The sequence below is a fragment of the Alligator sinensis genome, unplaced genomic scaffold (assembly GCF_000455745.1).
Source record: "Alligator sinensis unplaced genomic scaffold, ASM45574v1 scaffold542_1, whole genome shotgun sequence".
Taxonomy (NCBI): Eukaryota; Metazoa; Chordata; order Crocodylia; family Alligatoridae; genus Alligator; species Alligator sinensis.
Window position 1 is genome coordinate 352,532 of NW_005841963.1, and position 14,061 is coordinate 366,592.

The window sequence follows — 14,061 nt, forward strand, 5'->3', positions numbered from 1 at the left end:
CAAATTTCCCATGTGAAAACATCAATGATTTTCATTAAAGTCAATGGGCTTCTTTCCACTGAGGTATACCTTAAGGCAATGGTTTTCAACAGAGGTGTCACAGCACCCTGGGATGCTGTAAGATCCTTTAAAAATGCCACAGGATATCAGCACCATTAAATGTACAAACACATACAATGATTCACAAGATAAACCCAGAAACTTCAAAAACATTCTGACCTGTGTGGTTTTCCGAATTTGTCTGTGACAGACTTGTTCTATAATTTTTCCACAGTCAAAAAATGAATGAAGTAGGGTGCTGCTAAATTCAGAAAAGTTATGGACGAGTATTTTGAGTCTAAAAATGTTGAGAGTCACTGACTGTCCTAAGTGAAGTCAAGTCCTTTTTTCTAATTACTGGAGGTGGGAATACTTTGGGAAAAATCAGGAAAAAAAGCCTGCAACAGCAAGCAGAATTCTATCCGATTGTCTAGTCATACACCTATAGTAGTGAGACCTTCTACCCAAATACTTTTGACAATTTCCATTCAGACAGAATCCCCTTTATTTACATTTAGAACTTCTGCTTTTGTTCCCCTCCCTCCATTAAAACCCCCCACATCTTTCCACTGTTAAGACACCAAAAGATTTAACATTGCAGCATTCCAGTTGTTCTTCAACATATCCTAAGCTACCTTTAATTAACTGAAATCTGTTTGTGGTAGTCTGCCAAAGCTTTCTATTGATTTTGTCCTACTGTCCAGAGATTTTAACCTTTAAAGTATGTTTCCCATCAGGGATCTAATTTAGTTTATTTGGCAGAAATCCTTTAATGTTATTTTCCCAGAAAGGAAACATCAGAGCATGGAACATCTTGTTTAGACTTTTATCTGTTTCAGTCTGCCCCAGACTAAATCTCCCGTGGAGCAAGAATAAGTGAGAGCAGATGATGATGTTAGGAGAGATGCCTAACTTTAAAAATAAAAATAATCACCCATATTTTACTTTTACTAGATATAGATATATATATAATTTTGTTTAGCCAATTCTGGTGTCTTTATTTGAATCTAGAGGAAAAATGGCCCACCATAAATATAGCTCTGGATAAGTTTCTCTACCAGAAGAACAAACCTAGAAGAATTCTCCCAGATTATCCAAATGTGTGTATGCAGATTCTCTCAATTTTTTTTTTTAAATTGTTACTTCAGAATTAGCTTCCCAGACACTTGTCAAGGTAGGCATCCTGCTTATAGTACAATATAATTTGTGAGATTAGCTGTATATTTGTGAACTCCACTTCTAACTTACTTACAAATCACACTACTTTTTTAAAAGGCATCCATTAGTTTCAGCATAAAAAATAACTGGCAGTTAAAAATGTATAAAATGATGCTTCAGTTAGTTATGTGAAATGTAGAGGTTTTTTTAATGGGTAAGGGTGGAAAGGACTTTAGAGATCTTTCATTTTCCTTCTAGAAGAACTACAGTGACTCTCCTTCTTGCTGATATAATGACATGTTCAGATATGTGCAGGGTAGGATCATTACTAATTCATCAATACCTGTGCAGGTATGAAATGTACTTAGTAAAGGAAAACAGCACATAGAACATACGTATTACAATGAACTGGATGTGAACACATTGGATGCTGTTAGCATAATGGCAAAATTATTATTGTTAAAACACTCCTAAAACCTGAGGTTCGCAATTAACAATAAATGGGATAATTAAGCTTAAAACAGACCAAAAATGAGTTTGTGTCCTGGTTGAAACGAATCAACTGCTAATATGTTGTGCGTCTTCTTCACTTACCTCATCAGTGAGCTCCCCAAATACTGTCAGAACATCTATCAGGAGACTTGCAGTATAAAAGGACTTTATCATGTTTCTGTAAAAAGCAAAAATTTAGTTTCTTACATGGAATACCATTAGTATTTGTTTTTAATGGTATCTTTAAAGACTTTTTTGCCTAAAAAAATATCCAGAACAAATTAATCAATTCAAAACTTCTGCAGTTTTTCAGAACATATGGTTTGTATACATCATTTCAACCAGTTTAACCTGGAAAGTGCCACAAAATTGTTGTTTTATAGTACAACAGAGAGCTTTAAATCACATGTACACAGATTGAGTGATTTAACATGCTAATACTACAGCAATACTAAAAATTCACCACTAATGACCTTAAAAAACAACCCAAACACAGGTAAGGGGATAAAATCGTTTTCAAACAATTAAAAAAAAAATAAACCCAAAACATATCTTGTCTTTACTATTAAAGCCTAATAACACTGAAAAAGGAAAAATAAAATTAAAATCTCAGTTACATATCTCTATAAAACCTGTGTTTGGTGTGGTCTGAAATGACAGAAGCATCAATGGAAGGAAATTATGTCACTTACATCTCTGTTTATAACTCCTTTTTGCTAATTTGAACTTTATCAATTCTCAAAAGCAAGAAGGAGAAATATTTATTTAAAAACCACTGTCACTGGTATTTCAAACAAGAAACTGCCTTAAGTTTAAAATATCTGTGAATTTAAAATGTTGCTAAAGAAGTTGCTGTGTCTTTTTTAACTACTAGCAAAAACACAGATTTTTATTAAAACCAACAGGCAGTTTTGTATTGCAGTTGAAAATTTACAAGCCATTGTAAATTCCTTTAAGAAAACTATTAGCTAATTTTTATCATGCTGTAGTAACTCATATAAATCAAAAAACATTACTGAGACCTCAGTGATGTATCAATTTTAGTACCCTAGCAGAACAAACAATTTTTCATGCTTGATAATGGATTACATCTTTCAAGGTCTAAATAAGATCTTTCAAAATAAGGTACATAATCTGCCAGTTAGAAAATACAAAGCATTATACAGTGGAAATCATCTAAGATGCTAGCCATCATATAACGGTAGCCATAACTGTTTTTAAAGAAAATTAAGAAAATTTCAGCGGGAAGCAAATAAAAGAATACCCATATTTTTTCCACATGGGAAGCAAGGACAGTTTGGATATTTGAGTTTCCAGACGCCACATGTTTTATTTAGGCAATTTTATTTCAATCTTTACCCACTTGTGAAATTGCCCAGCTCTATCTTCATTGTCTGCATACAGAAACATTTTCAAAGCATAATTCTCCACATGGGCACAACCAACTATTTCTTGAGTAATAGCTTCATTATCACCCAATTGCTTCTTCATCTGAAGAAAGTTAAAAAAACAAAACAAAAAACAAATGAGCGTTTATTTCTTGACTTTCACTGATTAAATTGCAAAAAGACATTCCAAACATTGGCTGCTTATTGAAAACAAACAAGTTACAAAATATAAACTCATATAACTTTAAAAAAATGTTTTCTAAAATCTTCACTTTCATTTCTTGTGATATGATAAATACTGACAACAGGATTCTAAAAGTCTTTTGGGAAGAAAGTATAATTGAGAGCTCTGAACTGTGTATTAATATAGATCAATTTTTTTACAATGATCATTAGAAATCATTAAAAAAAAAAAGGACCAGAATACTGCTGTAAGTAAATATCTACATTTTTTTCATCATCTGAAAGACCTTACATTCAAAATTTTACGTCAAGAATGAACACTATACTTGTGTTCATCTTGCCCTTGTACCATAACCTTGTTCCTCTCCTTGAACCTTAACCTTGTTGTGGTAGAGAGGCTTGTGTGTTCCAATGACCCTCACAGCTAAGTCATCTGGGGTCTTGTATGCCTGGTAGGGCCTACACTGGCAAACAGGTTTAAGGAGAGGCCCCAGACTAAGCGAGGTCCAAACTCCTGAAGACCCCAATGGCAGAACAGGTATACTTGAGGACCTGCTGATTCTCTGTAGCTGTGAAGACAGATAAGGGCTGCAGCGGGACCGGAGCCTCTGGCTTTCTTGGACATCCTTATCCCTGGGTCCGTGTTCCCTCCCATCAAGTTTGTGCAGCTGTCGCTTGCGCCACCAATTTCCCCATGTTAAAAGATGTCACGCGCAAGCCTCTACCAGGTATGTTAACATCTCTCACAAACTAAGTCTTGTGGCGACAGACGAGTGGTGGTGGGGATAGAAACAATGACCTCTGGGAGTTCCTAGTCATAAATCTGCATGTAGCCAGTGGTCATGTGATAGTCGTTTTGCATTTACCAAGACAAGTACAATTCGGCAGCTGAGGCTGTGACTGAGCAGTCCTCTTTAGAATCTCTTCTGCTCACCCTGACTGGGGAAGGGGCAAGAAAAAGTGCCCTAAACGTAGGCTGTCTCAACGCCCCCGGCTGGACTGCCGCATCCAGTGGGATCACTCTACCTGTCAAAACCAACAAAATAAAAGTACTGAAATTCAGCACATGGAATGTCCGCACTCTCATGGATTCCCCAAACAGTGAGTGTCCTGAAACGATAACTGCCATAGAAGCTAGAGAACTTGCAAGATATCAATATTGCTGCCCTGATGGAGATGCACTGGGCAGATGAAAGCCAACTGAAAGAAGGAGGTGGCTATACTTTTTTTTTTTTTTTTTTTTTTTTTTTTTTTTTAAGAAAGGAGAGTCACCTGGAAAGAGGTGCATTCACAGGTTTGGCGTTACCATCAAGAACAAGATTGTCAGTCAGCTCTAAGAACTCCCTGTGGGCATTAACAAATGCTTTATGACACACTGCCTCAAACTCAGCAACAACCAGTATGCTATGGTCACCCGTGCATATGCCTTCACACTTCACGATGAAGAAGTTAACAAGGAACAGTTCTACTGTGCTCTTGAGACAGTCCTGACTGCTACTGTCAAGGAAGACAAGCTCATCCTCATGGGTGACTTCAACACAAGAGTTGGGCGACACTCTGAACTCTGGAGTGGCACCATTGGAAAGAGGGGATGGGGAAAGTCAACTCTAATGGTATCCTCCTCCTCAGCAAATGTGCCGAGCATGACTTACCCATCATAAATACTATCTTCAAAATAACAAATATGACACTGCTTGGAAACATCCATGCTCCAATCATTGGCACCTTCTTGACTATTATTGTCAGAGCCTGTGATCATACTGATGTCCATATCATCTGAGTCTTGAGAGGTGCAGATGACTGTTGGATGGACCACCATTTAGTCAGATCAATCATGGATGTGCAGCTTGCACCACGACACCATAAACAACTGGAAGTAATGTGGAAGAGATTTAACATCAAGGCACTGCAAGGCTAAGCTAGCTACGAGGCTCTTCAGCAATGCCTTACTGAGAGGCTCTCTGACCTACCTGATGACATCAAGGTCAGCTAGCCACACTGGGAGGAGTTTAAGAATGTAATTCACAAGGTTTGTGCTTAATCAGCTGGAAACTTTACTCGCCAAGATTGGTTTGATGAGTATAACGAGGAAATCCTAGCTCTTACCAATCAGAAGAGAAATGCATTCTTCAATTGGCAAAATGAACCCTCCAATCAGCAAAAATAAGAGCTTTCCACCAGCTTAAAGCTCTAGTTCAGAGGAGGGTACAGGACATTAAGAACTAGTGATGGTAAGTGGCCCTACGAGGAGAGGCTAAGGGACCTGAACCTGTTTAGCCTCCACAAGAGAAGGCTGAGGGGGGGATCTAGTGGCCGGTTATAAACTAGTCAGAGGGGACCAGCAGGCATTGGGGGAGTCCCTGTTCCCCCGAGCACTACCAGGAGTGACTAGAAATAACGGCCACAAGCTGGCAAAGGGTAGATTCAGACTAGACATCAAGAGGCGCTACTTTACTGTCAGGGCGGCTAGGATCTGGAACCAACTTCCAAGAGAAGTTGTGCTGGCTCCTACCCCGGAGGGCTTTAAGAGGAGGCTAGATGAACACCTTGCTGGGGTCGTTTGACCCCAGTTCTCTTTCCTGCCATGGCAGGGGATTGGACTTGATGATCTGCTCAGGTCCCTTCCGACCCTACCAACTATGAAGGCCATGGAGATCCACAGTTTTGCTGATCAACGTGACATGAGAAACTTCTTTTAGGCAATAAGAGTCATCCATTAGCCACATTCTAATGGCCCAACCCCCTTACGATTCCAGGATGGCTGCATCCTTCTCACAGATAACGTATCCATCAAACAATGCTGGAAGGAGCACTTAAAGATTCTACTCAACCATAAATCTGAGGTCTCAGTTGCCACCATTGAGTCCATTCCTCAACACCCATTAATAGAATCCCTTGCTGATCCCCCATCCTTTAAGGAAGTGTGGCATGCCATCACTCAGACCAAGAACAATAAGGCACCAGGACCAGATGGCAATCCTGCAGAGGTCTTCAAAGCTGGTGGAACAGCACTAGTGCAAAAACTTCACCAACTTTTCATCAAAATATGGGTTAACGAGGAAGCACCACCTGATTTAAAGAATGCCAACATTGTGACCATCAAGAAAGGGGACAAGTCAGCATGTGGGAACTAATGAGACACTGTCCAGCTCTCCACTGCCAGGAAGATTCTTACTCGCATCCTTTTGAATCTCCTTCTCCCTCTTTCCATAGGCATCCTTCCAGAATCCTAGTGTGGCTTTGAACCATCACGGGGTACCACTGACATGATTTTTGTTGCACAACAAATCCAGAAGTATAGAGATCAACACCAGGAGCGGTTTATGGCACTCATCGACTTAACTCAAGCCTTCGACTGCATCAATTGTGAAGCCTTATGGAAGGTGCTGGCGAGGTTTGGTTGTCCACTGAAGTTCATCTGCGCCTTCAGGCTACTATTCCATGATGGGATGACCATCACAGTCCTTTGCAATGGATCAGAGACAGATCCATTTACCATCTATACTGACGCAGCCCTGCTTGACATCAATCGCCCCAACCCTTTAATCCATCTATCTTGCTGTGATTTTGATTCTCATCTATGACTGTCTTCCTCCTGGAACTGGGGTTGAGTATCAAATGGATGGTCAGCTTTTCAACCTGTGGCGTCTGCGCAGCAAAACAAAAGTTACCAAGACTGGCATCACTGACCTTCAGTATGCTGATGACTGTGTTATCATTGCACACATGGAAACCAATCTCCAGTCCACCCTTGACCTTTTTTCAGGTGTCTATCATACCTTGGGACTCTCCCTTAATACTGGGAAGACCAAGACCATCAGCCTGCCCTAGCACAAGCTGCTCCTCTCCCCCCCAAAATTGCCATTGGTGGAGAAGCCCTGGAAAACGTTGAGCACTTCCCATATGCTGGCAGCCACCTCTCCCAGGTTGATGTAGAAATGGAACATGGGATATGCTGGCACAGCGAATCCTTTGGAAAGCTGCTTCGCTGTGTCTTTGCTGACTGAGATCGGCAGATGGAAACTAAGATCCTGGTCTACAGTACAATGCAGTGGTTATCCGCACGCTCCTTTACAGGTGAGAGACATGGGTGACATATCAAAGCTATCTTATGCACCTGGAATAGTTCCATTAGCGTTGCCTGAGGAATATCCTTCACATTAGATGGGAAGACCACTGCACCAATGCCAGCATCTTCTCTGCAGCTAACATAACCAGCATTGAGGCAAAGATCATGAAACATCAACTCCGCTGGGCTGGCTGCTGTGTGTGGATGGCTGGCACTCATCTCCTGCAAGGATACCCTAAAGCGCTACAAGGACACCCTGAAAGCATACCTTAAGGGTGGCATCAACCTTACAAACTGGCAAGTGCTGCCTGGTAACAGGTCTCAATGGCACTGCACCATACATCAAGCTACAGTCTATTTTGAAAAGAACTGTCTTGCTCAGGAATCTGAGAAATGGCAGAGGAGGCAGAAAAGCACACAACATCCTGGCCAGCAGCTGTGCCCCACCCTCCGGGGCACCACTTATGATATCTGTGGAAAAACTTGCAGAGCATGGATTGGACTCTTCAGCCATCTTAAAACTCACCAGTACTTCACCCCCCCCAGACATCATTCTTCTATCGAGAGAGAGCCAAAAAAGGACAATCCATATTTTTTTCCATCATCTGAAAGACCATACATGCAAAATTTTAAGTCAGGAATGAACACTACACAATTTATAAAATGTGTTTTTAGAGTCACTATAAATCAGGGTGTGCATGTGCATAGACAGATCTATATATCAACACTCACTCCAATCTATAGTGACTCTAAAACCACATTTTATATCTACGTATATAGTTACGTATTTCTCCCTCCTGGAACACATTCTTGAGCAGCACATTACAGCACTTAAAAAAAAAGGCCAATCTAATGGAAAAGGAGTTCTACTCTAACCTGACTGATCTAGTGACCTAAAGATTCACTGGAATGCTCAGTCTAAGGCAGTGCACTTAAATTCAAAAGCCTCTTTTCAAAGCTGTTGGAGTATAAGAAGCCTCAGGTTTCCTAATAAAATCAGTAAAGTAAACAACACCATTACAGTTACAACAGGTGGATTTAGCAGTCCTGAATAGACTTACTGTTTGCATTTAAGTAAATCTCAGCTTATCCCTCAAGAACAAAAACAGGGATATTATACAATATTATTGCTACAGCTCCTATACTGCCAAAAGATTTTAAAGAAAACTTTGATTTGTTGTTATTTTTTTCAAAAGTTGTACAACTATTTTGCAGGTAATTTTACACGTTAGACAACTATAACATGAGAAATACTGGCAGCAATGCAAAAAAGCACTTAGAATTTAGCCAAGAAACAGCTACTTGAAGTATTTTAGCAATGAACTATAAATATTACAAAGAGTTCTTTGAATTTATGGACATTTATTACGCGACTGCTTTCTGAATTTCTCCCCTTGGGAGTGCACCACTAATGGAAGTTAGGCACCTAAGGCTGTGCCTTGGAAATTCTCCCTCAGAGAGCACCATAATGCTGATTACAAGTATGATGTATGAAGGCTTTAATTTACCAAAATATATAAATAAAACAACTATCTAATGCAAAAGTATATTTACACAAAAGTTTTTATACTACAAATGAAGACTTAAATCTCAGGTTGATATATTATATAAACAAAAATAATGATATTTCTTTGTAACAAATTTTGTTCCTGTTAATCCACACCCAGGCAGTTCACTTATTTGATTTTATTTTTTACTTCCACGTTATTTAAAAGGGGGGAAAAAAAAAGATGGACTCCTCATCTGGTTGAGCACACGAATTATTCGCAAGCTCCAGCATGTTTTTTTTCAGCACAGAACTCTAGTGTCCAAACTCACTGGCTAATACAAAGCTGAGAAAGCCACAAAAATATTTAAGACAAAACCTGAAAGACTCTTTTGTTCCCTCTGCAGGCTAGCGAAACACAAACAACTAGGCTGCCAGCAGCAAATTATCAATGCCTCTCTTTCACAGAAACTAAAACGCCACCTTTTTGAATGATGCAAGTTTGTGCAAACTTCAAAAAGGCAACACTTAGTGCATGAGAACCAACTATGGCTCTTCCTTCAGCCTCCCATCTACAGGTGCAATAGATAACAAACAAACGCCAACTCCAACAACAAATGTTATCTACCAATCTTCTTGAATACTCCCAAACTGATCTTCAGAAGACACAGATAGCTTAATGGCAAGAGCTATGAATGGATGCCACATCACAAAGCTCAAGCACTTTGACCTGTTCCAGATTTGAACCAGAGGGTACTACTAGATAAAACAGTTGGGGTAACACCAGACAATGTAAAATTCCTCTTGCCCAACAACTCTCACAAAGACCCCCTCTGCTCTCCTTTCCCACACTTGTATAAGACTACTTAAATGTGGCAAGATGCCAAAGGCTTGGCTGCCAATGTGTCAATAACACTTATCATATATTGCCTTTTCCATAGGTAAAAGCAATATTAAGCAAATGACAACAAGAGATCAGTGTTGATGAGGAAGAACAGCTGGCTCAAAGTTGGCCTAAAACTGAGGTGGTGCTGGTAAAAACAGGGAAAAATCATGAAAAATTAACTTGTATTTGTCTTTGATATGACACTGAAAAGAGTAGCTTTGGGCTCCAAGTCAATACATTACTGAAGATTCTCAGACAGTATTAGCAGGATTAAACAAAAGAACACAAAACACACAACTCTCTTTCACTGCAATTTACAACCAAACTTATTTTTTTATTTCCAGATGAGAATGCGACCATACTAATCCCATGCATTAGTCACTTCCAATTTGGATTACTATAATTCACACGACTCTAGACAGCAAAGGAATGAATGCAAAGCAGACAATGCGCCTTAGACTGCTTGTCTGCTGAGGCTTTCATGAACACTTCACTTCTGGGCTCCAATCCCATGACTGCCTACTAGGCTGTTTTCATTATTCTTTCAAAGCTTTAGTCCTGATCTTCAAAGCCATGGATGGAGCAGGATTCAACTATATCTGGGATCCTATCTCTATTCATGACCCACCTAGTCAGTTGCACTGCTCTGCGATATTACAGTTTACAAAACAGTGAACAAAACATGGAAGAGCTAGGATAAGTGTTCCAGGATATACTGTAATAGCCTCCATAACTGCTATCATAATGATACACAATTATTTTCCAAGTACTGCCCTCCTTCACCAGCAAACAAAAATAACAGAGAATACTGAATCTAACTATTCTTCCATGGCATCCGATTAAGGCTGTACTTTATGCCTCCGAACAAGTTAAACTAAAAGGTGCTACTTTACCCTGCCTTTTGCCTGTTCATTATATAAGTAGGCATGAAGTATTTATAGTGTTAATGTATTCAATCAGGCATTTTATTTCTTATCTTATTACTGTTCAACTTTTCAAAATTTTTGAACAGCCTCTCAAATAGCTTCAGCAAATATTTACAAAAGTGAGTAGGGTTAGAGTAACCCAGCTATGAGTTCTTGACTGGCAGAGTTCAGTGTGCAATAGAAATAGTACAAATTATGAGAGATCTCAACATTTTAAAATAGCAGGTTAGTTTTTATATCAATACCTACAAAAATATTCTTCAGTCATCACATTTAAAGCAAGATTTTCAAAATCATCTGCATTGGTAATCACTCCTAGGGAAGTCAAATAGAAGGTAGGGCAGAATGGCACCCTAGAGTGCTACAACATCCTGGAGTGCCATAAAAAGTGTTTAAGGGTGCTGCATAATATTAACTCTATTAGGTGCTACTATCTACATGTGATTTATGAGACAAACTAGAAATTTCAAATAGGAATTCAGAGTGTTAAAAGCATTCTGGCCTGCTGTGGTCTTTCTGAGTGCTTTGCAACAGAAAAAATGTTCTACTATTTTTCTGTAGTCAAGGAATGAAGGAAAACTAAGAGCTGGCATTTTTCAAGGGGTGTCTTGAGTATAAAAATGTTAAGAAACACTGCCTTAGAGACTTACTGATTCAGAGAGGCATAAGCTCTCAAAGGCAATAGCCTACTTCATCAGATGCTATGAATGGACTAAAAAAATCACAGGGAAATTGAAGGTAATCAAAGGGATCAGAAACAGGCTAACAGTGGGCACTTTTGGAATTCCTATCCTTGTTTTATTATGTGTAGTACGATTTATTGGGCATATATGAATAAAGTATCATTACAAACAGAATCTGATAGCAAATGTTTTGCTTGTATTAAGTTGTTGTTAATTTGTATGCATCTACACAATCCATTCCCCCTTTCCTTCTTTCAGCTAATTTAAAAAATAAAAACACACTTCCACACAATGTGTTTGTGTGGAGAGTTAATGCTAAAAGAATAATGCCACATGTTCAATTAAAACTCATAAGTGAAGCAATAAGAGATAATCTAACAGTAGAGCAATTAATTCTACTTACAGTTTCCAACTGATCCATAAGTTTGGATAAAAATTTACGGCATTCTGGAGTTTTACTGTCAAGCTTCATCCCTGTCTGCATAACATACAAACGGCCTTTAGAATGAGAGAAAACACAAAGAGGTAATGAACAAGAAATTAATGGCACCAAAATCCAGATATTCTGAAGAATACTATAATTTCAGTTCTTGCACTACCAAATAATAACCCCAGCCCAATAGTGGTCAGAATTGTGGACAGATTGTGTCTGCTTCCAGACAATCACTGTTTTAGACTTTGCGCAACAGTATCTTGCGAGGATCTGTGAGCAGTTCTATTAATTTTAGTTTCTAAGTTTTGACTGTACAGAAGCCTAATGACTTAAGTATTTGGTAAACAGCCACCACCTTCATTTCCTCTTAAGCTGAATTCAAAGTTTTTCTGAATTACACTGAACTGCCAGATCAATTATTCTGAACTACTGAGTACACTGTATTTGGCTCAGATGAAATAATATACAAAAAGCCCTATGGGTTAACAGAATATTTTATTGTTATCCTTTTAAATAAATTCTATACATCAGGAGTGCTCAACCTGTGGCCTGAAGAGCCATAGGATCAAGCTTGCAGGGATCCCCACAGGTTGGAAAATTTGGCTGTGGAGGAGCAATGGAAGCTCCATGCATTTGTATCCAATCCAGCCTTGCTTGGGCTACTGCTGCACAAGGGCATCAGGGCCGGGCCTGCCCTCCACCCCCACATGTTTTGATTGGGGCTGCTCCATTCCCTCTTCCCCCTAGCCTAGCACATCCTGATAAGGCTTGGGACACTTCTTGCATCCCTGCCGCAGATAGATCAGGGTCACTCTCCTGTGGCTAGATCAAGCCCCTGCTGTGCCAACTCCTTGTACAAGATCAAGTCTACCAGCCGGATCTGGCCTGTGGACAGACCTGCCTCTGCCCATTCAGCCCACTGGGGAAAGAAAGGGGTTAAGGTTGGGCCCCACTACTATAAATGATCATGGTCATATATTAAGGTGTCAGCAGTGTTAACTCTATATTAGGGCCTGTGGAAACTTATTTCACAACTAATTACATGAGGAACAAAAGAATCTTTGCCTTACTGTAAACAGAAACAAACACATTTTAGATTCCTGTTTTCTGGAAAGGACCCAGTCAAATCAGTTTATAAAATGCACCCTGGAGAGTTGCTACCAATTACCACCACACAGTCTGTAAAATAACCCCTATATTGCTTCCAAATTTGAAAGCCAAATCCATGGACATGGCACTGAAATCTTTCCGTTTATTTTTAAACACTTGCATATTTGTCCTCCTTAGTGTCCTTTTACATAGAAAGCAAAACTAATTAAGTTTCAAAAAAGGACATTTTAAAATTATAGTTATATAATTTTTAAAGTATGAGACTATTCTATAATTGAGACTAATCAGCTAACATACAACTTCCCTGCAGGAATGGAACGTGCTCAATCTGTTGTTATAAAATCAGCAATATTATAAAGTAAATATTGAGGTTTCAGTATAACTGCACATTGTAAGCCGTTTCCAAAAACTGTCCCCCGAAGATCCAAATACACATGATCAATTCAACCCTGCATGATGGTACTGATTTCACAACCCAGAACCGGACTTGAAACACTGGCTGCATAAAAATAATGCTGACACGTGAGGCACATTTTGAATACAGAGAAAACAAACTGCGAGTACATTTAAATATGTTCTGTAAGTAAAAAAAATAAAAAATAAAAATAAAAAATCAGCTTTAAACAATGTTCCCAGGATTCTAAAGTTGACCAGACTTTATGGTTGAGACTAAAGAAGTCTTACTGGTAAGCATCACAATTGGTTAATCATTCTTAAGTTTAGAAAACATCTCAACACAGATCAAATGCCACACATTATTTCAAAGCCAAATTCTTCAATCCAGCCAAAGTAAGAATTCCCTAATTCAGAATTATGTACTTTCCATTTTAAAATGTTACAATAAAGCTGATTTTGACATATTCAGCCACAAAAAAGGCCAAAACATTTCTCATCAGCTAAAAAATAAAATACTTTTGCCTTCTGACTCTTCTCTACACATATTTGAGTAATTTAAAAAACATTCAAACACATCTATAATCAACTCTAGAACAACAAAACAACTTGATTCTGAGACTAAGCCCTGGGAATTTCAATCCAAAAGTGATTTCCTGAGAAGGCTGTTAGCAACTGAAAAAACCTAGGTCAGCAGCAGTTGGAGCTTATCATAGATTCATAGATGTTAGGATCGGAAGGGACCTCAATAGATCATCGAGTCCGACCCCCCGCATAGGCAGGAAAGAATGCTGGGTTTAGATGACCCCAGCTAG

The 14,061-nt window shown here is 39.0% G+C and overlaps 1 protein-coding gene across 1 annotated transcript in view; it reads right to left on the bottom strand.

Moving 5' to 3' along the window:
- Nucleotides 1-14,061, bottom strand: part of VTA1 (vesicle trafficking 1) — a 75,513-nt gene that overhangs the window by 33,748 nt on the left and 27,704 nt on the right. The window contains exons 2-4 of the mRNA XM_006020679.3: nucleotides 11,714-11,808; nucleotides 3,053-3,180; nucleotides 1,792-1,867 (exon numbers count right to left, since the gene is read on the bottom strand). Of these exons, the coding sequence (XP_006020741.3) occupies nucleotides 1,792-1,867; nucleotides 3,053-3,180; nucleotides 11,714-11,808 (299 nt within the window). The remainder of the gene's footprint in view (nucleotides 1-1,791; nucleotides 1,868-3,052; nucleotides 3,181-11,713; nucleotides 11,809-14,061) is intronic.